We start from the raw sequence: 25,689 nt of genomic DNA on the forward strand, positions 1-25,689 counted from the left end.
AGAAGGAGCCACTAGCTCTGAAAGCTTCCACATTTCCTAAGCTTTCATATGTGCTTGCTTGTACCATTGACTGGTGAGTAATTTCTTTTATCTAGCCTGTTGTGGTATTTATGTTATGCTAGTTAAAGGCAGACTTTGCAAAAATTCTGCATCCATTACAACTGTGAGAACTTTCCTTTCTCAAAATTGTTGTTTCCAGCATTGCTGATACACAAATGTGTCATATTACTATGTTAACATATTTCTGGATCGCCCAGTCACTAAATCAAGTTTTAAGTTGTTGTGTAATAAAGAATGGTTTACGCAAAATATGAGATATGAATTAACCAAAAAATATGATGTGTTGTTTCATTGCAACTTTGCTATATCCCATTAAAATTGTGCAAACTGGTAGTTCTTTCAATCTTATCATCTGATTGCCATCAATATACTAATTGCCAACTTTGCATTTTACCTAGCAATTTGAAAAACTTATTACTTAAAACTCGTTTATATGTAACATCAGCACTGATATCATGAAGTTATTTTTTTCCATTGATTCATTCAGTGATCATCTTTCGTAGATCCCATCAAGAAGGAGAACTTTCAGGGGTATGGGACACATCGAGGTATTCATTAACATAAGAGAAGCAAGCAACTCTTAGAAACTTCACCTTTTCATTGTATTAACAGTAGAGTATTGCTATACTACTTGTTATTATTTTTGTTTGCAACAGCTAACTGTGTTGTCGTTGTTGTTCTTGTTCTTGTTGTGGTCTTTAGACTGAAAACTGGTTTGATTCAACTCTCCACACTAATCTATCCTTTTCATCTCCAAATAACTACCATAACCTACATCCATTTCAGCCTGCTTACTGCATTCATCTTTTGATCTCCCTCTACAATTTTCACCCCCTGCATTTCCCTCCAATACTAAGTTGATGATTTCTTGGTGTCTTAGAATGTGTCCTATTCACAGACTCCATTGTAAATTAGGAAATTAGCAGGAGAGCTGGTACATTGAAACCAGTTGCTGCTTTTTGATTTGTATTAGATAACTGCTGTTTATCTCCTACTGGTAGCTTAATATTTACATTTATATTTTTCTTAGAAAGTAATTACCTTCATCCATAATAATAGAGGTCTGTCTACTATCTGTCACTCTTGTCAACCATCTTTATAATAAATGCTGCTTCTTTCCTGTATCTTACACGAGATTTCACTCCTTAATTACAGGTAATCCAATAATTTGTAGGAGAATTTGTTAGTGAGGTATTTTTTTTTAATTTTATTTTGATCTGGATGAAATTTCCAGTTTTTTATATTATGTTAGATGGGAAACAGCTGAAAATTTTTGTATCATTACGCCACACTGAACTCTAACAAACAGGAAGAGCCAACATTAAAATTATTTTTGTGTCTTGCATCATGATTGTCAAATCAAAGTTCAGCTGAAACTGTTTTTTATCATCAGTAAAAAAAATACCATTGGGGAGAAATGTTCTAAGAAGCAAGTGTCAGAATTTTAAGAGCCTTTGAGAGGCATCTGCAGGACATGCAGTTTCAAGCTGAACATAATATTCTTACTACTTGTTTCTAATGAACACATACTTCTTTTTTTACTGTAGGTTCATTTCCAGAAGATAGTGCCACAATACAACACTGAGTGAAAACGTGCAAAAAAGCGACATTGTTTCTTATACTTACATTTTTCTGTGTCAGATTGTAAATACTGTTCTACTTGCTTCCCTGCAGGTCTGTACCTCCACCACCTGTCTCTACAAGGAGCTCATGGACTCCTTCTTCCTCAACTCCAACCAAGAGAACGACAGCGACAAACTGGACCCGGTCAGGTCTGTCCACGGCACCTCTGAACAGGCCAACCAGCTGGCAGTCAGAAAACGTGGCACCTTTATCACAGAACCATTTCAGTGCTCCAAAACCATTAAGTGCTACAGCTGCATCTCCAGTAACAAGCTGGAACCCATCGACTGTGGCCACACGGTAAGTGAAATGTGCAGTATCTCTGGCATTTTCTGACACTGTTGACTTTTGTGTACATTTTGGAGAGCAGCTAGAGCACTGCAGTGAAACTCTACAAGAGGAACTTACATACATGTCTCAACAAGAACCCTTATGTTTTTCATGTACATATCTACAGGTTCGCGGAGACAAAGGTATTGCCAGGAGGGGACTGCTTTTGTTCTCTATTTACATAAACCATCTGACAGACAAGATGGGCAGCAATCTATGACTGTTTGCTGATGACACTGTAGTGTATCTGAAAATGTCTTCTTCAAGTAACTGGAGAATGATACATTGGTTTGGTGTGTGACAACTTACTTTAAATGCGAAAAAATGTATGTTAATTCAGATGAGTAGGAAAAACAATCCTGCAGTGATGTATTAGTGGTGTGCTGCTTCACACAGTGATGTTAATTACATACATGGCATAATGTTGGAAAGTGACATGAAATGGATCGGTCCCATAAGGTTGGTTGCAGGTAAGACAAATGGTTGACTTTCATTTACTGCGAGAATTCTAGGAGAATGTAGTGTGTCCTTAAAGTAGACCACATATAGAACACGGGTACGACCCATCCTTCAGTACAGCTTGACTGCTTGGGATCTCCGCCAGATTGGATTAAAGGAAGGCTTCGAAACAATTCAGATGTTTGCTATCAGATTTGTTAACATTAGATTCAATCAGCACACAAGCATTACAGAAATGCTCTGTGAAGTCAATAGGGGATTCCTTGGGAGGAAGAATTTATTAGTTTTGTGAGACACTGCTGAGAAAGTTTAGAGGACTGTCATTGGCTACGGACTGCAGAATGATCCTACTTCCACCAACATACATCTCACATAGGGACCATGAAGATGATGTGGTACAAATCGGTGCACATACGAAAGCATAAAGACAGTTATTTTTTCCTTGCATCATTTGTGAGTGGAACAGGAAAGGGATGACTAGCAATGGCAAAAGGTGTCCTCCACCATGCACCATATGGTGGGTTGTGGAGTGTGGGTGTATGTTTAGAAGGCTAAGTTTCTGGTGAAGCACGTTTATGAGCTGCCGTAGTTTTTCAGCGGTGTATTTGTTTGTCAAATTTTCATTTTTGTGGAGTTAACTTGTATCAGTAGCAAGATATAAAAAAATTGTCAACATAATGGATGGTTCAGAACATTCTGATGCTTTACTAGACGTAGTCTTATGAGGTGTGACATGTTCTTGCTTTCCTCTGATCTGAGGTCCAGCAAAACCAGAGGGGAATACAGTTTTCAGTGGCATCTGAAACACTGTGCAGCATAGCATTATTTGCATGCACAGAGCACTGCCTGAAGTGAAAATTGTGTTAAACGTGATGACAAAAAAATTTATAATGACCTGAGGATTTAACCTGCAGCTTTAGATTAGGTATCTGAACTCCTTACAGCTGCTGGGCAGCACTGTTACCATGTTACTGTGGAAAGATATTAATAGCCACTTGTACTGGTGATTCATGCTGGAACTTTGGGGGAATGGCAGTCATGTATGTCCTCGGTGGTAGAAGAGAGCAACTCTTTCTGGAGAGAACTCTCTCCAGTTCATCAAATGTTGCCACTTATCCTATGTTGTTCCTTAAATTTAGTTACTGGGTTGTCCTGGATTACCTTCAGGAGGCAAAATTTCAGTATTGATAGATACATATAACAGTATGTACACTATCCTAGCTTTCAGAGCTAAGAGTTCTGCCTCAGGAAGGAGAGAAATTTTGATTAGGGAAGGTTAAAATGGAAGGTCAGGTCACTCAGACAACAGGATGTGGGAAGAATTATGAAGACAAAAGAGAAAGAACAGTAGAGGAAAGTAAGATAAAAAAGGAGCTACATCTTTGGGCTCACTGACTTCTTAACAGAGTGCCATGCTCACATTAAATGTAACAGATAAGTGATATATTTTCCTATTACCTTGTGGGGTGACACACTCTGGCAATATCTGAGAACACTTGCCTTTTGGCCAGTCAAATAATATTCTGAGACTCTTTCAGAATTTCCAGAGTGATGAATGTGCTATAATTTGCCAAGGAGTATAGTTTTTCCAAAGAGTTAGTGTGGTAAGTGATTCCTTTGAGGATGGAATAAGCAGTGTTCATTTCCCTAGCAGTAAAAATCTGAAAATTGAGGAAATCTTATGAAGTAACTGATAAGAAGCCACAACAGGTTTTTCTCTTATCTCTGTTAATTTAAATACAGCAGAAGTATACTTAATTTAGCTCATAAAACATACACACACACATAAATAACTTAATTTTAATGTTGATGACAGAGTGGAAGTTTGTCACTGTAATATCATATCCAGTGTTTTCATCCACAGAGAGAATTCTCGTCCATCCTGGTCTTCATCAGCATCTGTTCCGAAGTATTCACCTGCCTTCAAGCGAAAGAGCCTCTCTGTAAGCTCTTCACTCAGCTCGTCTCTGTCCTCGAGTCGCGAGGAGCTGCGGCCATTGTTTGAGGGGACTCCTAACACCCGGCCACCACCGCTACCATCCTCCAGACCACCACCACTTCAGCCACCTGCAGAACCGAAGTCATTAGAAAGCATCGCTTCATCCCCTACACGCTCGGACATCAGCTTTGACTTTAAAGTCGGCGCAGTCCGGAGCCCTTCTGCTGCACCGGAGACAGATGTACTTACCCCTCACAGCAAAGGTAGGCTTTAACATGGTTTTATGGGTAGGGGGTTTGTGTTGTTAGAGGTATAATGTGTTTTTATCAAATTAAGTGCACATGACAATTTATAAAATGAAGATAGCCAAGCACTCAGCTGTAAATTGGTAGAATTTTCCTCATTTTGTAAAATTGTATTCCTCATGGAATTTTTATTATTACAGTGCAGATGACAGTTGAATTTATTCACATTAATATGAAGTAAAATTTGTTTTTCCAGGACTGAAAGTAAATGTTTGCATATTTAATAATAATGTTTGCTTAAGGGTTACACTGTGTAACATTGGTGGAGGAGCATTTAAATACCACAGAACAGAAGATCAGATGATAAGATATTAGGGTGAATAACAACGCAGAAGTGTGAATGTAGACATACCTTAATTAATGATCCTGTCATCAGAAAAAACACCAGAGGAGTTGTTATGTGAATGTTATAATAGGAATGACATGTTTGTGATATATTTCAGTAAACAGTTAACACAAGATCACTGTTTGTGGCTGTGAATTTACAAAAAAATTTCTATAACAGACTAGAGTACCATAAATGAAAAAATACATTTACTTTTTCAAGTTGAAGAATTTAATTAGTATATCATAGTTTTTCTCGGCACTGTAAGAAGTACTACTTGCAGTTTCTGAGAGAGGTTTTATGGTCCATTTTTCAGTTATATAAAGAGTTTTTTATGTACTGTTTCTAACAGGTGGTGGAGGAGATGATTCTGATGACTCAGCAGTCAGTTCGAGTCGCTCGAGCCAGTACTCCCCACCGTCATCACCACTACGTAGAACACTCGCTTCTGGCACTGACCAGTCGAGCCACACTGGGCGTGTGCTGAAGCCAAAGAGTGTGGAAGCCATAAATCGAAAAAATGTTTTGTCGTCAGCTAGACACAGCAGTGGAAGAGACCTCAAGGCCGGCTCACCCCTGATACAGCGAAAGATGCCTGAAGACAGTGCCACAGAAGTAAACAGTGCTATTGTTACACCTATTGAAGATAATAGTGCCATACACACACAAGAGGAGAAAATACATCAGTATAGCCAGAACACAGAAAATGTAAGCGAGAAGGGTGGGGCAGAAAATCTAGTAAATAAGGTAATTGTGCCAGAGAATTTGTTATACCTCACTTTGAGTGTCTCAGTAAAGCTGTTTCAGTGTTGGGGAACTGTTTTTGCTATTTCATCATCTCTCTGTCTTCTTTATTTATGTAGATACTCATATCTACTCAGTATTAATACTCTCAGGAAATATAATGGTATTAGCCAAACGTGCTCCTTATATCTACCCCTGTAAAAATAAAATCCTCTTCCCAGCCAGAACACAGTGTCACACACTGTTTGTGGAATTTTCTCTCCTGTTCGCCTGTAAAAATATATCATACCAAGTTTCAACTACTGGTTCAGAAAAGTTATTGCAATTCTGTCATTCCCTGATCCTCAACAGTGTTCTTTCACAGGAATACATCATTCCAGCACGAGCACCTATATTCCCCACACTAGATCCTTATGCAGTGTAATCTCAAATATCTGCACACCATTTCCCAGCAGGAAACCTTTCCCCTCCATAAACTTATACTGCACTCATCACACTACCTGAAACTGCTGTACAACCTGCTAGCCTCCTGCTTCTATCAGGAAATACCATCCTGTGACATAAAACATTTCAAGCAACAGGCCACAGCCTGTTCATGAATTTCAACAGGCAGTTAAGGGAAGATGTTGTTTTTTGGATTAGATCTCCTCCAAACTGTTCTCAAACCCTGTAGTTTTTAAATGTAAGTGCACAAATGATTCATTCTCTTTCTGGATATTTTCCCTTACTGTTACACAATTTGGATTTTAAGTTTTAAATTAATTTAGGCGTATTTCTGTTGCATACCACAGAAATAAAATGTAGAGTAGTTTTGTCTTAGTGATTAGAAAAATATTTGTATAACATATTTGATATATATGATTATAATAGAGGGAAACATTCCACGTAGGAAAAATATATCCAAAAACAAAGATGATGTGACTTACCAAATGAAAGTGCTGGCAGGTCGACAGACACACAAACAAACACAAACATACACACAAAATTCAAGCTTTCGCAACAAACTGTTGCCTCATCAGGAAAGAGGGAAGGAGAGGGAAAGACGAAAGGATGTGGGTTTTAAGGGAGAGGGTAAGGAGTCATTCCAATCCCGGGAGCGGAAAGACTTACCTTAGGGGGAAAAAAGGACGGGTATACACTCGCACACACACACATATGTGTGGATGGATATGTGTGTGTGTGCGAGTGTATACCCGTCCTTTTTTCCCCCTAAGGTAAGTCTTTCCGCTCCCGGGATTGGAATGACTCCTTACCCTCTCCCTTAAAACCCACATCCTTTCGTCTTTCCCTCTCCTTCCCTCTTTCCTGATGAGGCAACAGTTTGTTGCGAAAGCTTGAATTTTGTGTGTATGTTTGTGTTTGTTTGTGTGTCTGTCGACCTGCCAGCACTTTCATTTGGTAAGTCACATCATCTTTGTTTTTGGATATATTTGATATATAACTGTGCATCAACAACAAAATATTATTTTCAGATCTAAATAGTTGGTTTACATATAGGCAATCAACAAAGTTATGTTTACACAACTCTTAAAGATAATAGACCCACATTCGTGCAAACAAAATGTATCACTTAACTGTTGTTGACATAATTTTAGGTGGAAACCTAATCAAAATAGATTCTGTCCAACAACAAGTGTTAGAAACTATTGATTGCATTGTACATAGAGACACGTAACACAACCGAGAGTATCATTAGCTTCTGAGCTTTCTTGTCTGCTGGTGGCCATGCTTTTTTGTGTGTGTGTGTGTGTGTGTGTGTGTGTGTGTGTGTGTGTGTGTGTATTCTTAAAATAGAATAAGAGTGGTTGCTCAAAAGCTGGTGAAATACTCTGCACAACACAAATCAGCTATAGATGAGAAGTGGCCTATTCTCATTTTCGTTAATTGTTTCTGTCCTAAAATTTCTATTACTGTAATACATTCCACTCATAAATTACTAATATGTTGTGTAATATAAAATTACAAAGAGGCAGAGTGGCTGACCAATTCTTAGTTGCAGGAGACAAAATTCCAGCACTGCCTATAAACACATTTCAAAATGAAAAGCTATTCCTAGCTTTTGGGACTATTAATTCCTTTGATATTTGATCTTTATTTTCTCTTGTCCTCACAGATATGTTGTTCTCTCATATTGGGATGTGCTTGACCAACTCCTGCTTTCTAGCTTTTCCCAACGTACCCGTTTCCTCCCTGAGCGAGGCACTAATAGTTCTGAAAACTAGGAATAGTATTTTCACTTTAAATCTGTCAATAGTGCTGGAATTTTGCCATCTAGAAGAAAGTACTAGGCCACATATGCTGTGTCTATAATTTTATGGTTTTCTCAAGTGAAATTTGCTCTTGATATATGACATTTTATAGATAATTGTAAAATTTAATTATTGTGCTTCATTCTGATATTCTTGTTTCCAGGGTGAAAATAATAATGCCAATTTGTATGACAGACCAGATGATGATGCTACAATTGAGCACCGACATGTTGGAAAACAGGAAGTTGTTGAAGCTAACATTAGAAGAAACATTAATAGTACACCAGTTAGCCATTATAAGACTGAAGAAAGGTTATTCAGAGCACCATATTCCAATTTTGACCAGATGAACAGCACATTGCAAGGAAAAGTTGATGATAGGATTGCAATGGTGCATCACAGAACAGACAATAGTTCTACTACTGTCATTCGGAGAAGCATGGAGATCGTCACTTCAGTTGGACCAAGTAAATCAACTGGTGACAAACAAGCTCCACACTGGAGCACCTCCAGAGAGCGACATACTGGTTCTGTTGGGGACGATAACAGCTCTTTTGCAGGTCAAAAAGAGGGAAAAAATGATGAAGTAAGAAGCAATCTGGAAGCTCCTACTGACAGATTTGATACTAAGGAGAAAAATAATAGATTGTCAACCAATAATAATAAGTTTGAAGGTGATGAAACTAGTAAACACCAATTTGCAACTGCTCGAAGCAAGTTTGAAGACAGCTCAATTGCTGGAAGGCCAACATACCAGAAATTTGAGGAGAGCAAAGTATTTCCAAGGCAAAGGAAAAGTGATGAAAATAGTGCAGTCCTTCGGCGTCAAAATGCCATTGAAGACAACATACTGGAGTTGAATGGAAATGACCCCATCATGTAAGTTAGTTTATAATATGAGAAGAGATGCTTATGCAGTTTGTGTGTTTTGTTGAATGAATGTACTAGTATTTGTATCCAAGTATTCATATCTTTATGTCATACTGGCTCATAAATATGCCTCTGGGGAAGAAGGCAGGGGGAGATGAAAGTTGAGTGCATGACAGACTTCAAATCGAAATCGATTTCAATTCTCAACTGGTCCCAAGATTTATTCTTCCATTTATCACTGCTTTCACCCATGACAATGATTTGTGTGTGTGAAAAATGAAAAGTTTCACCTTGGTTTAAAGTCCATTTGAAATTATTGGCGTCCCTAAAACAGTTTAAGTGAGTCAGTTCAAAGATCAGAATGAGGCACATCAATTACAAATAAGACCACGTCTAGTAAATAATGGTGGTGTTCAAACCAACCTTTGCGTTAAGGACAAAATCAAAAACATAAGAAAACTGTTATTGGTGATGGCAAGGTATTATAAATGCTTAAACCAAGGAATCCTATTTGTGAATTGCTTCACATAAATTTATAACTCTTCTCAAAAACACACAATTTTTTCACTTGTAAATGTAGTGAGGAAAATTCTTGCAGAATGTTAATAATATAGGAGTTAAGGAGACTACTCACTGAACAGCAGAAGGGTTGAATCGTTGAGAGGCACACACACAAAAGAGAATAAAAACTTTGCTAGCTTTCGGGAGAAATCCTTTAACGAAGTACACACACACACACACACACACACACACACACACACACACACTCTCTCTCTCTCTGTTCATGTGCGCACGTGCATAGGTGTGTGTGGGGGGGGGGGGGGGGGCATGTGCGTGCATGCTTGCTGCTGGAAGTTAGCCATGTTTTCTTTCTCTTTTCTCAAGCATTGGCTCAATGCTTCAGCTGTATGTTGAGTGGTTTACTTCACTGCAAAATTTTATAGAATTGCCATTTATTTATAATACTTTTAGTTCCAAAAGATAAATCTGCATCTGGTGGTGTCTGTATGTGCATGATATATTTAACAGCACATACATTAAAAACCATAAAGTACTGACAAGAAACTCAAAAAGCCTATTAATGTGACCCTATTTATGCTTCTAATAAAGGGCATAAAATGTGTACCACAAATATAGTGCTTGTGAACACCTTCTAATGTGAGAAAGAAAACTGCTTCTTTTTGTCAGTTGCAATTAATGTTTTATGTTGCCATACTAATACTTGTGAAAGAAGAATAAGTATCCACAAAATTGTGAAAGCACATATTTATTTTAGTATGAATATCATTTCTTACAGTACTAATAGGAATTTACACTCCCAGAGCCCAGATTAAAGTGTGTGTATATTTTATTTTATTAAAACAAGAAGCTGCATTGAGTCCTTCAATAATGCAAGGTATGTGTTTGTAGTACCACTTGCATTATACCTCCAGTTGGGTCTTATAGTTTGTTCCCAGATTTACAGGAATTTTTTCTCTCTCTTCTAAAGTGTGGTATTCAAAACCTAGCTGTCATCCACAGTTTTCACAGTGATTGCTGGAGTTACTTGTAATGAACTTTATAGAAACATTCTTTTCGATTTCTTAGTGCTAGATTTACTAAGAAATTACAGCTATTTATGTTTGTAATATTTATTAACAGTTCTTCAATTGCTATTGATTCAGACCTGCTGTATGTATTTTGTACTGTATTTCAGTTTGACGGTATTTTCCTTTAGATACTTGGGGCTGGGTATATTACTATGACCACTGGTGATATTATCATTACTTTTATATCGATACAACACAAACACAATATTATTATCCAATAGGAAAACATATCAAACACAAAAATTGTGTGACGCATATTGCAGTGGCATCATAAAGACTGTATTTTATTACAGAGACAGCAAGTCTCCCCCCGTGGCAGCTCCACGCCGCTACGTGACTCAGTGGGAGGCTTCTTCCCCCGGCAACACGTCACCATTAGAGAGCCCATTATCACCTGTACCTCCTTCAGTTCCTCCTAAACCCACCTCCAAATTGTCAAATGGAAGTAATGGAAGCATCACGAGGCAAGACTCAGGTCCTACACTCGTAAAGCACTTCAGAGGTTCCTCTCTGGACTCTACAGCCAGCGATGACAACACTCTGCGAGATAGTGTGCTCTACGGGAGTGTCTCCTCACTTTCTTCAGCTTCGAGCCTCATAACACCACAGGTAACAATAGACAAAAGTGATATTGTATCTGATTAAGGGGGTGAATTCTGTGGTTTTAAATTATATGTCACTCCTCTTTCACATCTGTGCTAATCTCTTGAGACATTGTAAGGTCTGTATACTGTAGGATCTCTATTGGTATTTACTTTGAGTTGTGTGATACGTACCAGATGAGCAAGCTGTTGATGTAAGAATGGTTCCTGTTTAATGTTAATGTATGACACTGGATAATTTTCTATTTATATTCAAGGCAACAATTTGTTTTCTGGCTGTGTGTAGCAACTGTTCCTATCACAATTTGCCTAGTTTACTTCATTTAAATAATTTAACAATATTTGAAACAGAAGAGAAATGTGTACTTACCAGCTGCCTGTACAGGAGTAACTGAGGAGCTGGTTTGACTAACTCAAAAATTAAAAAGCGTTAATTGAATATCTCACTTCGAAAATATTAGGAATTCCTTTCTCACAAATAGTGTAAAGATCAGAAACAGAAGGAAAAAATGTACCTTGAAGGGAAGATGTTGGGTATTTCTTTTATCTCTTTATTTATTTATTTGTCCCCTGAATCAAAAGATGTTGGGTATTTCTTTTATCTCTTTATTTATTTATTTGTCCCCTGAATCAATCTTGTGCAAGACATGCACATGGTGATGTACAAAACATACATTTGATATTGGACAATTCACAGTAAGGTGTGATCATTTGATGATATGTAATGATGTGATGAAAATTTACAAAACATGATCATAGACACTTATTTTTTATTTCAATTTTATTTTAGTTTTTTATCCCTCTCACACACATACACAACAAGCATTTGGTTGGCATATTTATGGATTACAACTTATTACAAGGATAGCGCGTGCGCACCCACACACACCCACCCACCCACCCACCCACCCACACACACACACACACACACACACACACACACACACACTTAAAGTAGAGCATACAATTTGCATAGTTACATGTGGTGCAAATACAAGCGTTTCTGCACGTATTTTACATTACTTCTTCTGGCAACTAGCTGTGAAGTAGTCTTTTTCTAGAAATATTCAGATGCAGATCATTTTTGGACAGTAAGTGCATCAAATTACTAACATTTTTTCTGTGCACATATGAAAGGAAGCTATCTGGGCTCCAATTTTTTTAAAATGGAAAGTAAATTTTGGGTCATAACAGCAGCTCTGTAATAAATAAAAGCCTTGTGAGCCATCTTAAGTAAAATTTGTTATTTCTGAGTTTCCACAACTTTCAGTGTTCTGAGTTGAATAAATTGATGCAGCAGTGTCCATCTTTGGCTTGCTAATGTAGAAGGTGTCATTAAACCAGCAAAATGTGAAGTCAGTTCATTTCACATGTTTATTTACATATATAAGCCAACTTATGGCTTTTCCTTTGTATACGGTAGTGTTGCTGTATCGTTCTATTAAGGTGGCCCAAGTATAGTTTTATGTCATCAGGTTTTCACATTGCTTAGCTTACTTAAAGATAAGAATGATTTCTTTATCTGTGCAAGTGTTTTAAAGTTTTAAAACTTTTGCAAATGCAGCTGTTGTTTAGATAATCAAATTTAGATAGAAATCACTTGTACTTACAGTGTGAGAGGTAAAATGACAGTTGAAGTGCAGGGGGAACACAAGGGGCTACTGTAGAGTTAGCCCCACATCTAGATATTCGTTTATTATTCCCTTTTTTGTCTCTCTGTTTTGTGGCCTCTCATCTAATGCCTGCTTCTGCTCCACTGTTTGCATCCTTTTCTTTCCTCCATTATTGCTTTCATCTCAAGTTTATTTTTTCAGTCTACCCTCCTCCTGTCTCTGACCTGTCAAGTACCATTTCTACCAGACCATGCTTTTCAGGATTCATGATTTGTTTGTCGTCATAATTTCCTTAGTTGATTTTCCACTCACGCTATCCTACTGTGTCTCACTGACCCATGTTCCTTAATGACATTTGAGCACTGATTAGTCACATTCCTTCCAAACTTTTCTTCTCCTTTGACATGTCCAAAGATTAGTATTTCTTTATGATTATCTAAGTGTATGTTTTCTGTGTTGCTAGCAAATAAGGGGAAATGTTTCCTACCTGAATTTAACTGGAGTTTTACTTTGTTGGTTACATTCTTTATCAGTGCTACTTACATAACAATATTTCATTTTTAAGCCCACCACCGAACATGAAGCATATCAGATGTACTACATGCAGCTGCCAGAGCACATATATGGCCACGTTTGTTTTGAATCTCACTGGCTGACACCATATTTTTCATGCCTCATCCGCACAGGCCCTCTCATACTACTGGATAAATTTGCTAATGTTTATGTGACTTGTATGTTTTGTCATATGCAGTTAAGAAGCACCTGAAGAGGGTTAGTGTCCTGAAGCCTATTTGGTGTACATGCCTTTATCCAAACAAAGCAACTTGTAAATTATAACTGCAACAAATTTTATTCATCATTATGAAAAATTACATTTTTGTTAATTGAGTTTATTTCAGAGGGAATGAACCATATTTTTGTAAAATTTTCTAGGAACTACAGCAGCTGATGAATGAGGCAAATCAGAGTCTTGATGAAAGTGGTTTATGCAGTCCAGTCACATTAGAAGTAATAGTTTTGCATAGGGATCCAGCTGGCGGGGGTGTCGGTATTACACTGGCTGGTGGAGCAGACTATGAAGCCAAGGAAATAACTGTAAGTGACACATCATGTTGTGTGTGTGTGTGTGTTTTGTCACCATATAGTGTGAAGGATGACTGATTCTTGTATTTACAGATGTGTGCTTGAACAGAAGTATTATAAATTGTAAAAAATGTAGAAAAATACTACAGAAAGATAAATAAGCAATTTAACTGTGCTTCACAGGTACATAAAGTTTTGGCAGGCAGCCCTGCAGATAGAGATGGGCGTCTACAGAAAGGGGACCGCATTCTTTCAATTAATGGTCACAGCATGAAAGGCGTCACTCATCAAGAGTCATTGCGTATATTGAAGGTAACAATTTTATTTCTTCATATAAAAATATAAGAAAACAGAATGGCTGGTATTTACCTTTGGGAGAAAATTCCAAATATTTCCAGTAAAAAACTAGAAAAAAATATCTAGTATTCATATATGTTGTTGAGAGATGTTAAGCCCATAAACATTGCTCTGTTTATTTTTGTGAGTTCTTTGTCTTATCATTGAATAAAGGTTTTGGTTGCAGCTGTTGCATATACATCTTCTAGATGTATCCTATAAATTTGTCTAATGCTAACTGAAGCATTTTAAAAGTTCTTCTGTTCCCCATTCTTTGGATTGATTACTTGCTGGAATTTTTGCAATGGAGAAATTGTAAGGTGACAGAACTAAAATGCACTGAAGTCCATGGTTCAAAATTTGCCTCATGGTTGTGAAGTAGTTTAAGAAGTTTACGTAAATAACATTCTAAAACTGGAGTTATTTCAAAATGTCACAACTGCCAAACAAGCTGCACCTTATAACCTGAAACTGAAAGCATAAGATACAGCTAATAACTTGGCGTAACAGATCATTGTTAAAACATCAAATGCTAATGTAGTGACATTGTTTATATATTTTAAAATATGTCAAAGGGGAACTAGGACTTAGGTATAGAGAGGCTGAAATATCAGTTGAGCTGGTGATTATGCCAGTGGGCCAATCACTTGCTATAATATAAGTGGACTTCACTTCTCATGAAGTACATGTGTCCATATCAACAACTGAAACTGAGTTCATAGCTGCCAGTGGCATAGCAAAGGAAGTTATATGGCTGGCTTATCTCATCAGTGAAGTTGCACTTTTGAAAGTTGTATCCATTCTATGAGTGGACAATGCAAGCATAATCTGGCTGATTGGGAATAGTGAGTTTCAGAAATGTTTAAAGCATATCAATATGCATTTCCACTTTGTATGAATAGTAATTCTGGAAGTTAAATTACATATTAAGCACGTACAATGTGTACGTCAAGCAGCAGACATTTTACAGGCACTCGGGTACCTTGACATATGAATATTTCCAGTATTTATGTGGGATGATGTAGGATCAATCACGTGCCAGTCTTTGCTTTTGTTATGGAGTAGCAGTTTATGGTTGTTGCTGTTGTGTGCATGTTCTGTTTATCCTTGAAACTTGTGTAATGCTAACAAAAGAATGTTAACACTACACACTATACTACAAATACATTTGCATTGAAACTTAAAAATTTATTGCTGACTCAAACTCTTTCATGGATGCAAAACTCTGTTGAATAAAATCAGTGTAAAATGCTGTTCCTCTGATATAGACACAACAAAGGGTAGGATTTAATGAGAAAAGAAACAAGAAGTGCACAACATATTTCTTTTTGATAACTACTACAAGAGACAGTTTGTTTTATTACTTATTTATTCTTCATTTAGAAGATAGTTTTTGAGTCATTTACTGGAAACAAAGATTATTACATCACTTCATACTCGGCTAGTTTACAAACTGTGTGGAAGATTGACTTACACACACACACACACACACACACACAGCAGTATATTTTTTGGTCTTTGGGTAAATATAGTAACTGTCCATAACCAAAGCCTCCAGAAATAAGCTTAATATATTACAGGTTTTTGTAAGTGAACAGTCACCTCATATAGTAGTGTTAACTGAGCATGGATTAAAATCTGATGAAATTATTTACTGTAAACTAGAGGGCTACTCCTTAGCAAATAGTTATTGTAGACAGCAACATAAGGGTGGTGGTGTGGCAGTTTACATTAGTGAGAATCTCGAGTACAAGAAAATAAACTATCTAGACCAGTATAACAAAGAAGGCTTGATTGAAGTGACAGGCATTGAAGTCCACACCAAAGAGTGTAGAGAGGTTATGAGAAAACATAAAGTTATTGGGATTTACCATCCACCAAAGGCTGATGTAGTTAGCTTCATAGACATATTTAGTAGAGTAGTGGGACGTTGTGGTCCCAGGGACCTAACTATACTTGGTGATCTGAATATTGAGGCAAAATCTTCCAGTTTGTGTAATATGAGGCTAATAGATACTCTTAACTCATATAATCTCGTAAATGTAGTAAACAGTGATACCAGGGTAACAAAGTCCACATCTAGCAGAATTGATTATGTTATACTATGTAAACATATTAAAGACAGTGTTAGGTGCTGGAATATGGATTTTCACTACTCTGACCACAAATGCCAGCTTGTAGAGTATGTAAACACAAGCATCCCAAAAATGACAAAAGTTATCGAAAATAAAAGAATCCTAAAAGAGGGTAACATCCTTGCCTTAAGAAATAAATTAGCTATAGAGGACTGGGATCTGGTTTACCAGACTGAAGGATCTGAAAACAAATGGGCCAAATTCTATGATACTATGCTAAGACACTTTGACAGATGCTGCCCTGTTAAGAAAATACAAAGAGTGTTCACCCATAACCAAAGTGCAAAAACCAACAGACTGATACTTCCAGCAAATATGATAAAACTCAGGCAAAACATCCAGGACCTGGATGTGTTACACAAGTCAACAAACCTGCAGGTTTTTAAGGCCAAGTACAACGAAGCCAAGAAAATCTTTAAGAAAGAGCTTTCAAATCTAAGAAAACAGATATACAGCAGTGAAATAGCTCAATCAGACAATATAGCCAAGACCTCATGGAGAATTGTAAATCAATTTCGCAAAGCCACACCGAAGCCAGAAACTGAATTTTTAATTATAAGACATGAAGGAAACACAATTAAAGATCCTAATAAAGTCTGCAATGTTTTCAATAAATACTTTATATCTGCAGCTGTTAGTCCAATTAATAACACAGTTGTGAGTAGTGAGGTAAAGCTCTGCCCATTTGAAGAGCCGCCTTTTGAATTCAAACAAGTAAGTGAAAAAGAAATAGGCAGGATAATAAATAACCTAAAGAATAAGTTCTCAACTGGATGGGATGGTTTGAGTAGTATCGTGATTAAAAAGTGTAATAAGGAATTAGTTAAAATAATCACCCACCTGGTAAACTGCAGTATCAGAGAACATACATTTCCAAATGTATTGAAATGGAGCACAGTTAAACCAGTGCATAAAAAAGGATCCAAGGAAGAGGTTTCAAATTTCAGGCCCATATCATTAATACCTGTCTTCAGCAAAGTATTTGAAGTTGTGCTGCTGACACAACTTAGTGACTGTTTCTTGAAAAATAAGCTCCTAACAGAGACACAACACGGATTCCGAAAAGATCATAGTACTATGACAGCAATTACGGAATTTCTTCACAAAACGTATGGTGCCCTTGATCAAGGAATGCAAACAGCTGGCATATTTCTAGACCTTACTAAAGCCTTTGACTCGGTAAACCATGAGTTACTTTTAAGTAAACTTGAGTCATACAATGTAAATGCCGCATCCATGCAATTGCTGGCTACATATTTATTTAACCGCATGCAGTGTACAATGCTGACTTACAAAATCAATAATCAGATCATTAATTTTCAGTCCAAATATGAGACAGTCACACAAGGTGTACCCCAGGGCTCAATTTTGGGCCCTTTCCTTTTCCTAGTGTACATAAATGATATAGAGCAACCTCTCAACTCCCAATTGGTAACCTATGCAGACGATACCTCACTGTTATTTCTTGGTAAACAAAATGATGAGTTAACGTTGGTAGCCACTGAGGGACTACAGCAAATAACTACTTATTTCCAAGATCAAGGTTTGAAAGTTAATATCAGTAAATCTCAGTTATTGCCATTTAAACTTACAAACTCACACCAAACCTCTATCAGTAACATAGGTGGAATTGAAGTAGTGGACACAGAAGGCTGCAGATTTCTAGGTATTCACCTAGATGAAAATCTAAGATGGGTAAACCATATCAAATTTTTATGCAATAAAATCAGCAGTTCATTACATCTAATCAGCCAGTTATCAAAGGTAGTTCCACATCAGACATTAAAAACAATTTATTATGGAACCATTTTTCCACAGATTAATTACGGGATAGAGATATGGGGTTGTGCTGCCGACATACATATGAACAGAATATTAACCCTACAGAAAAGAGCAATCAGAATTATCCATGGATTAGGGTATAGAGATTCATGCAGGGAAATCTTTGTCCATCATAAATACCTAACAGTCTACTCACTGTATCTTTACAAATTAATTATATTTTTTGTGACACATCAAAACAAAGAAACAAAGTGCTCTGATATGCATGCCTATAATACAAGAAATAAAGACTGCTACTACAGACAAAGAACAAAATTAAAAACAACAGACCATAGTCCATGCATTAGTGGTCAAATATGGTACAACAGATTACCGAGCTCTATAAGGTGCCACAAAGGGAACTTATTCAAAGTGAAACTGAAACATTTCTTGATTGACAAATTTTTATACTCTTTAAGTGAATATTAATATTAAACTAAAATAAGTTATTGTGTATATATATATATATATATATATATATATATATATATATATATATATATATATATATATTGTACTAAACTTGTAAAAAAATGCTATGACGTTTGCAAAAGACACCAGTTGGTGTCTCCATGCAAAAAAAAATACAATAAATAAATAAATAAATAAATAAATAAATGTATTCAGACACATCCTATTTGAAGTGTGTTTGATGATCACATTGTACTGTGTTCCTGTTAGTGCCTCAAATGGATAGGTCTCGTGAGATGTATATAATATTACAGAAATTTTATGGTTATTGGACATGATTATGATGTGCACCTCAGTTCTGTTATGTTTATAGAGTTAGATTTCATTATTTTGTTGTGACAGCATTTATAACAGTGACAACATTCCTGCAATATATTTTATGTATAATGCTAAAACAAATATTAATCTTTATTCTGAGAAGGCAAGTTGCTACGCACCATGTAGCAGAGGTGCTGAGTTGCAGATAGGCACAACAAAAAGTTTTTCACACTTACAGCTTTCGGCCAATGGCCTTTGTCAACAATACACCCACATTCGTACACACACACACACACACACACACACATTCATGCAAATGCAACTCACACACACGACTGCAGTCTCAGGCAACTGAAACCACACTGCCATGGTGGTGGTTTCAGTTGCCTGAGACTGCAGTCGTGTGTGTAAGTTATGTTTGCGTGCTTTAAGTGTGAAAATCTTTTTGTTGTGCCTATCTGCGACTAAGCATCTCCGCTATATGGTGAGTAGCAACTTTCCTTCTCAGAATATTGCTACATCCCATCCTGGATTTTCCATTGTTTGATTAAATATTAATCTTTCCTGGTTAGCACCTAATATCTGCTACAGATTATCGATACTGCGTTCCTCTTAAACTGGTTCCTTCCTGAAAAGTAGCAGCTAATACAGTTGGTTTATAACAGAGATATTCAACACATAGAGCTCAAAAATCAGATAGATTAGTCAAACAATGATTTCTGACAAACTGACTTGAATCTCAAGACAGTTTTACACATTCATTCAGTATTTACAACAATCACATCATCATTGTTTTCTAAAGGAAAGGTGGAAGATTAGAGTTTTAACATCCAGTTGACAGTGAGTTTTTTAGAGATGGAGCACAAGCTCATATTATGGAAGGATGAGAAAGGAAATCAGTTATTAGATTAAAAAAAAGAAAAAGGGGGGGGGGCAACCCTTCATTCGCTGTAAGCTGTTTATGAAAATCACAGTAAACCTTAATCTTTATGGCTGGATGGGGGTATGATCCGTTGTCCTCTCAAATGTAAGTCCAGTGTGCTAACCACTGCACCACCTCACTTGGCCATTGGTTTTTATAGCTTACCTTTGTGTTATATCTCATGGTAATAGATTGTGCCAAACAATCTTGCCCATGGACTGGTAAACAAATACCAACAGATGGCTTTCTCTGTTAAGTTTGTTTCCTTAGTTATATTCTATGATGACAAAATGTGAACACTATGATTTAAAATAAAGGAAGTTTCTTCATCTACATCTACATCACATTCTGCAAGCCCCCTAATGGTGTGTGGTACTTTCGGTACCACAATCTAATCCCTTCAACCCTGTTCCACTCACAAATAGTGCGTGGAAAGAATGATTGTCGGTAAACCTCTGTGTTGGCTCTAATTTCTCGAATTTTCTCCTCATGGTAAGTATGCAAGATATATCTGGGGGGAATTAATATGTTATCCAACACCTCCTGAAAAGTGCTGTCCCAAAATTTCAATAGTAAATCTCTCTGTGATGCACAATGCCTCTCTTGTAACGTCTACCAGTGGAGTTTGTTTGGCATCTCCGTAATGCTCGCTTGCCAGCTAAATGATCCTGTGATGAAACGCACCACTCTTCGTAGGATCTTCTGTATCTCCTCTACCAGTCCTACCTGATAGGGATTCCAGATAGATGAACGATACTCAAGAGTTGGGCAAACAGGCACCTTGTAAGCTACCTCTTTTGTGGGTGAGTTACAATTCCTTAAGATTCTTCCCATGAATCTGAGTCTGCTATCTGCTTTTCCCACTATCTGTTTTATGTGGTAATTCCACTTAAGATTCCACTGGATAATTCCACCTAGATATTTTATGGCAGACACTGTCTCTAGCTGTTTGTCATCAATAATGTAGCTGTACAGTAGTGGATTTTTTCCCCATGTATGCACAGTATGTTACATTTATTTACGTTCAGGGTCAACTGCCAGAGCCTGAACCATTCATCAGTTCTCTGCAGGTCGTTCTGCAAATTCTTACTGTCTTGTGGCATTGCTACTTTGGTACAGACAACTGCATTATCTGTGAATAGCCCTAAAGAGCATCTAACACTTTCTACTAGATCATTTATATATATTGTCAACACCAACGGTCCTATAACATTTCCATATGGCACTCCAGATATTACCTTTACATCTGTCAATTTTGTTCCATTAAAAGCAACGTTTTGAGTTCTATCAGCAAGAAAGTCCTGAATCCAGTTACAAGTCTGCTCCGATACTCTGTAAGCTCATATTTTTTTCATTAAACGGCAGTTCAGGATGGTGTCAAATGCCTTACTGAAATCAAGGTGGACAGCATCAACCTGAGCACCATTGTCCATTGCGCTGTGGATCTCACGGAGGAACAGAGTGAACTGAGTCTTGCAGGATCTCTGTTTGTGAAATCCATGTTGATTTTTATGGAGGAGATGTTCATTTTCCAAAAATGTCATAACTCTTTAGCATAAAACATGTTCCATAACTCTACAACAGATTGATGTCAACAATATAGGTCTATAATTGTGTGGATCTGTCTTACAGCCTTTCTTAAAAACAGGAATGACTTGTGCTTTTTTCCAGTCATTAGGTACCTTCCGTTGCTCAAGCAATCTACAATAAAGTACTGCTAGAAGGGGAGGAAGTTCTTTCACATAATCTTCACAGAATCTTACAAGTATCTCACCTTGTCCTGATGACCTTGTTGCAACATGTGCTGATTGTTTCTCATTGAGGATGAAGCACCAATTATTACAGTATTATGAAAGATGTGATAACAAGATGAATAAACAATTTCTTTTGTCATAGTAATGTGGCAGATATTCTAACGAAAAAAAGAAACTTCCCATGACCTAAAATTTGCATATGGAGGAGAGACACAAATATGAGACAAGAACAGTTAACCATCGAGTGGGTGCACCATTTTTTGTAACATGAACAGGCATGTGTAATGTAGAGCTGTCTTTATGGCACCAAGGTATACATGCATCAGCAGAATCATAGTTTACTTAAACCATGGTAAAATAAACTTTCATTTTATGACCTAAATTACTTTTTAGTTAAACAATGGTAAAGTAAACTTTCATTATATCAGTCTGATGCCACGTAAGTGTCCTCCCACAGTAATGACACACTTGAAGCATTAAACAGCGAAGTTGCATCAGATCCCAGCCAACCATTTATTCAATTGCTAATTACCTTGAATACAACTGCCTCATTGTGGGACTGTGCCACTAGCTCAGAATCTGGGTCTTTTTTTTTTTTTGCATGGATCATACGTTTTTCCTCACCTCCCTCATTGTTTACTTTATATTACTGCTGCTCACTTTGACGTATGACAGCACAGCTTAGCACTGTGTTAGCTGAAGGAATAATGAAGGAATAGGCATGGGCTTGCAATTGTAAAACAACAATGCTCGAGGGTTAAGAAAGAACCAATTGAAAGGTGTTTGTAAACCGTCTGTGTTCTATATCTGTTGGTCGCTGTATGGTGTAAATGTCCTCTTCTAAGGGATTATCATTAAAAAAGTTCTATGAACTTCATCTTTGTGATATATTTATTCACCCCTTAGGCATGTACAAAATATTTATATTTTCATCACTGTAAAATGTAAAAGCAGTCATTGTGGTTGCATAAAACTATACCTACTGGGGTATAATTTTATCTTGGCATTAAGAAACAAAAATAAACAAAAATAATTACTTGTAGATTTTGCCTTATTGTGTAGGAGAGTTCATAGTTAGTTATATATTTTGGTGGAAAGATCCCATCTAACATAAATTGAGAAACTGCAAATACCTGTCAAATAAAAATAATTAAAAACCTATCTAATTAATGACATCATCTACAAATTATGAGTGAATGACTGAATGTTTAGTTTTGGTCAAAAGTATGTAGGCCTATTCATTACTATGAAAGAATTTGTCCATGTTAATTAACCAGTTGTAATGGTCTGAGTATAAAATCATGTCTGGCTACACGTGGCAGATTTGTTATTTACATTGTCTGTTTCGCATTACTGCATATTTTACAAACTAAACTTAAACATTTTTTGCCTTGTTTCACAAAACTTTATTTTCATATGGCCAAGTTTTCAGGCTGTAAGTCTCTTTTCCAGTACATTGTGAAACAAGGCAAGAAGTGTTTAGTTTATACAATACACAGTGTTTCGTGTAGAACCTTCACTTGAATCAGTTAAAATTATTACCATATTTCTTTAAGGCATTCATGTTATGCATCAGTTGTCCCACAACTGATATATGTACAATTTTCTTGTTCCTGTTTTGCAGTCTCCCTCAGCAGAAGTTGTGCTAGTTGTGATGAAGAAGGGATCAGAGGGCGTATCAAGTCCATCATATGAGGAACCCTCATTTGGCCGTAAAATGGCTCCATTTAGAGTACTTGAACAGTTGAAAGAGAATAGTGTTGAAACAGTAGTTACAAGTGGTGGTAAGTGATCTTTCATACTAGTGATATTAGTACAGTTATGAATATATGATTTGTAATGTCAGTTTGAAAACAAGGCTACAAAAGTTACTTGTATTAGCACACATGATGCAGTAAATGAAAAGTTGAAGCATTCATCACACATTTCCAGCAATTCTAAGCTTACGTATGCCATTTTCCTTTCTGTACTTGAGAGGTGAACACTACAGTTTCTTTTTAATTAAACTATCTTCCCCCCACTGGCAATTACCCATCTTGTTTAAAATGTTGTACACAGTCTTTCATACTTCAGCTCAGTTCTCTTATCTGTACACAGTTGCTGAAAATGTAACTTAATTTTATCCATATTTTGCTGCTTCAAACCTGACTGTACTCAATACACTCAAGGTATGAATTTAAAAAAGCCTTCAGTCACAGCTTTTCGTGTTTTATTCAGTACACGATGCATTTCGGACCCTGTGGGTACATCTTCAGGTGTAATTCATCTTAATACATGCTTTATTTCTTCTCTGGAATGAGATGAAATGCATATTCCTGTCACGAAAAGGTTTGATGTTAGGTTACAAATTTCGTAAGTGAAATGAGGAAAATATGTGCGAATTGTGGAAACGATGAACAGTGTAAACTAACCAAGTAATCCAAGAAAAAGCATTTTTAATGATTTAGTTAACAGCATACTTTTTTTCTCTCCATAGTTTTCAAACATATCACTTCTTCAAGAGGCACATTCACAAACACATGTTTGTTAACACTCACAGATGTTTTTGTGCATGGTCTCGTCAAAGATGAATTTTTCATTGTGCTTAAGATATAATTATTAAACAATTGACATATGCAGGAAACAATTGACATATGTGGAAATAACTTCAGCATAGGTCTTTAAAATTACTGAAATAGCTGTGGTTTGCAAAATCTGTTTGTTCATTTACCATCAATATTGGTCTTTTTTTATTTTGTGGAGGTATATCTTCAGTTGTTCTAACAGATTTAGGATCTTACCATTGGCTTCCTTATCTAATACTACCAAATTGTTTTCTAGATTGTTGATGACATGTTTCATTTTCAACATATGTTGTACAATGACTGATTTTTTAATGTGGTTGACCCTGAAAAAAACGGGTTTTGAAGTTTCTGCCTGGACAACTGGGGCATGATACTTTGCACACTCCACTGCTGTTGTATGTCTGCGTATTTGATTTTACGTTATGGATGAGTAAAGTTTCCTAACTTATTATTAGTTGAGAATGAAACTGTTACATTTGCTTTTTTCAAAAGGTTAGCTATTTTTTTGTGATATGGGGCCCAGGTATGGGATACTGGCGAATATTTTCTCTTCTTTCATAGTGTTTCCATTCGTTGTCTTGCTTTTGTGTATTTGTCTGTATAAACTGTCAATTGTTTTGGCTGTGTAGCCATTGCTTACGGCAATGCTCTTTATTGTATATGTCAGTTGTTTCCTGCATATGTCACACCATGTACAAAAACATCTGTGAAGTGTTAAAAAACATGTGTTTGCGAATGTACCTCTTGAATGAAGTTGTATGTTTGAAAACTATGGAGAAAAAAATGTATGCTGTTAGTAAATCATTAAAAATGCTTTTCCTGGATTACTTGGTTAGTTTACACTTTTCATCTTTACCACTATTTTGCACATATTTTCCGCCTTTGACTTACGAAATTCGTAACCTAACATAAAACCTTTTTGTGACAGGAATATGCATTTAATCTCATTCAAGAGAAAAAAATAAAGCATGTATTAAGACAAATTACACCTGATGATGGATGCACAGGGTCCGAAATGCATCATGTACTGAACAAAACACGAAAATTAATTATTTCAGTTTTATTTACTTATTTATAGACCTTTCTTGTGTTGGAAATATAATTGACACAGCCTTTGGTATACTAGCAGGCAGATCTTTGGTGTACTTTTGTAAATAATTTTAACATTATGGGCCAGACATGCAGCACTGTGTTGTGTTGACATCATGTAGGCTTATGATACCTGTGACGTAAAACAGCTCACATCAGCCATCTGAATACAGAACATTGACAGCTAATGATTAACAATGTAATTTATATTTGAGTTTCCTCTTTCAAAGTTTTCCATCTCTACTGTGGCTACTATGTCAAAACTTTTTGTGGTTAATTATGTGGAAATTAGAAGTATCACTTATAAATGCGCGTACCCACCACAACTATTCCATCACAATATATCCTTCTCCCTTCAATGAACAAGCAAAATCTAAGAAACCAATGTACATGCATTTGATTTTCATCAACAAATTTGAGTTCAACCACCTTCAATGCAGTTAACACACAACTCAAGTTTTTCAGTCTTGGAATTTGTTGAGGTATTCAAATATTGTGATGAGCTAGTGAAACAGTGGGCATTAAATGCATTCTCCTGTAGATGCTGG

General features: G+C 36.6%; 1 protein-coding gene across 1 annotated transcript in view; it reads left to right on the plus strand.

Annotated features, from left to right (window-relative positions):
- The window catches only part of LOC126263528 (serine-rich adhesin for platelets), a 245,304-nt gene that overhangs the window by 211,518 nt on the left and 8,097 nt on the right, over nt 1-25,689 (plus strand). The window contains exons 10-17 of the mRNA XM_049960622.1: nt 1,735-1,983; nt 4,337-4,674; nt 5,394-5,788; nt 8,198-8,913; nt 10,787-11,102; nt 13,642-13,803; nt 13,975-14,103; nt 23,113-23,272. Of these exons, the coding sequence (XP_049816579.1) occupies nt 1,735-1,983; nt 4,337-4,674; nt 5,394-5,788; nt 8,198-8,913; nt 10,787-11,102; nt 13,642-13,803; nt 13,975-14,103; nt 23,113-23,272 (2,465 nt within the window). The remainder of the gene's footprint in view (nt 1-1,734; nt 1,984-4,336; nt 4,675-5,393; nt 5,789-8,197; nt 8,914-10,786; nt 11,103-13,641; nt 13,804-13,974; nt 14,104-23,112; nt 23,273-25,689) is intronic.

The sequence above is a fragment of the Schistocerca nitens genome, chromosome 6, assembly GCF_023898315.1.
Source record: "Schistocerca nitens isolate TAMUIC-IGC-003100 chromosome 6, iqSchNite1.1, whole genome shotgun sequence".
NCBI lineage: Eukaryota > Metazoa > Arthropoda > Insecta > Orthoptera > Acrididae > Schistocerca > Schistocerca nitens.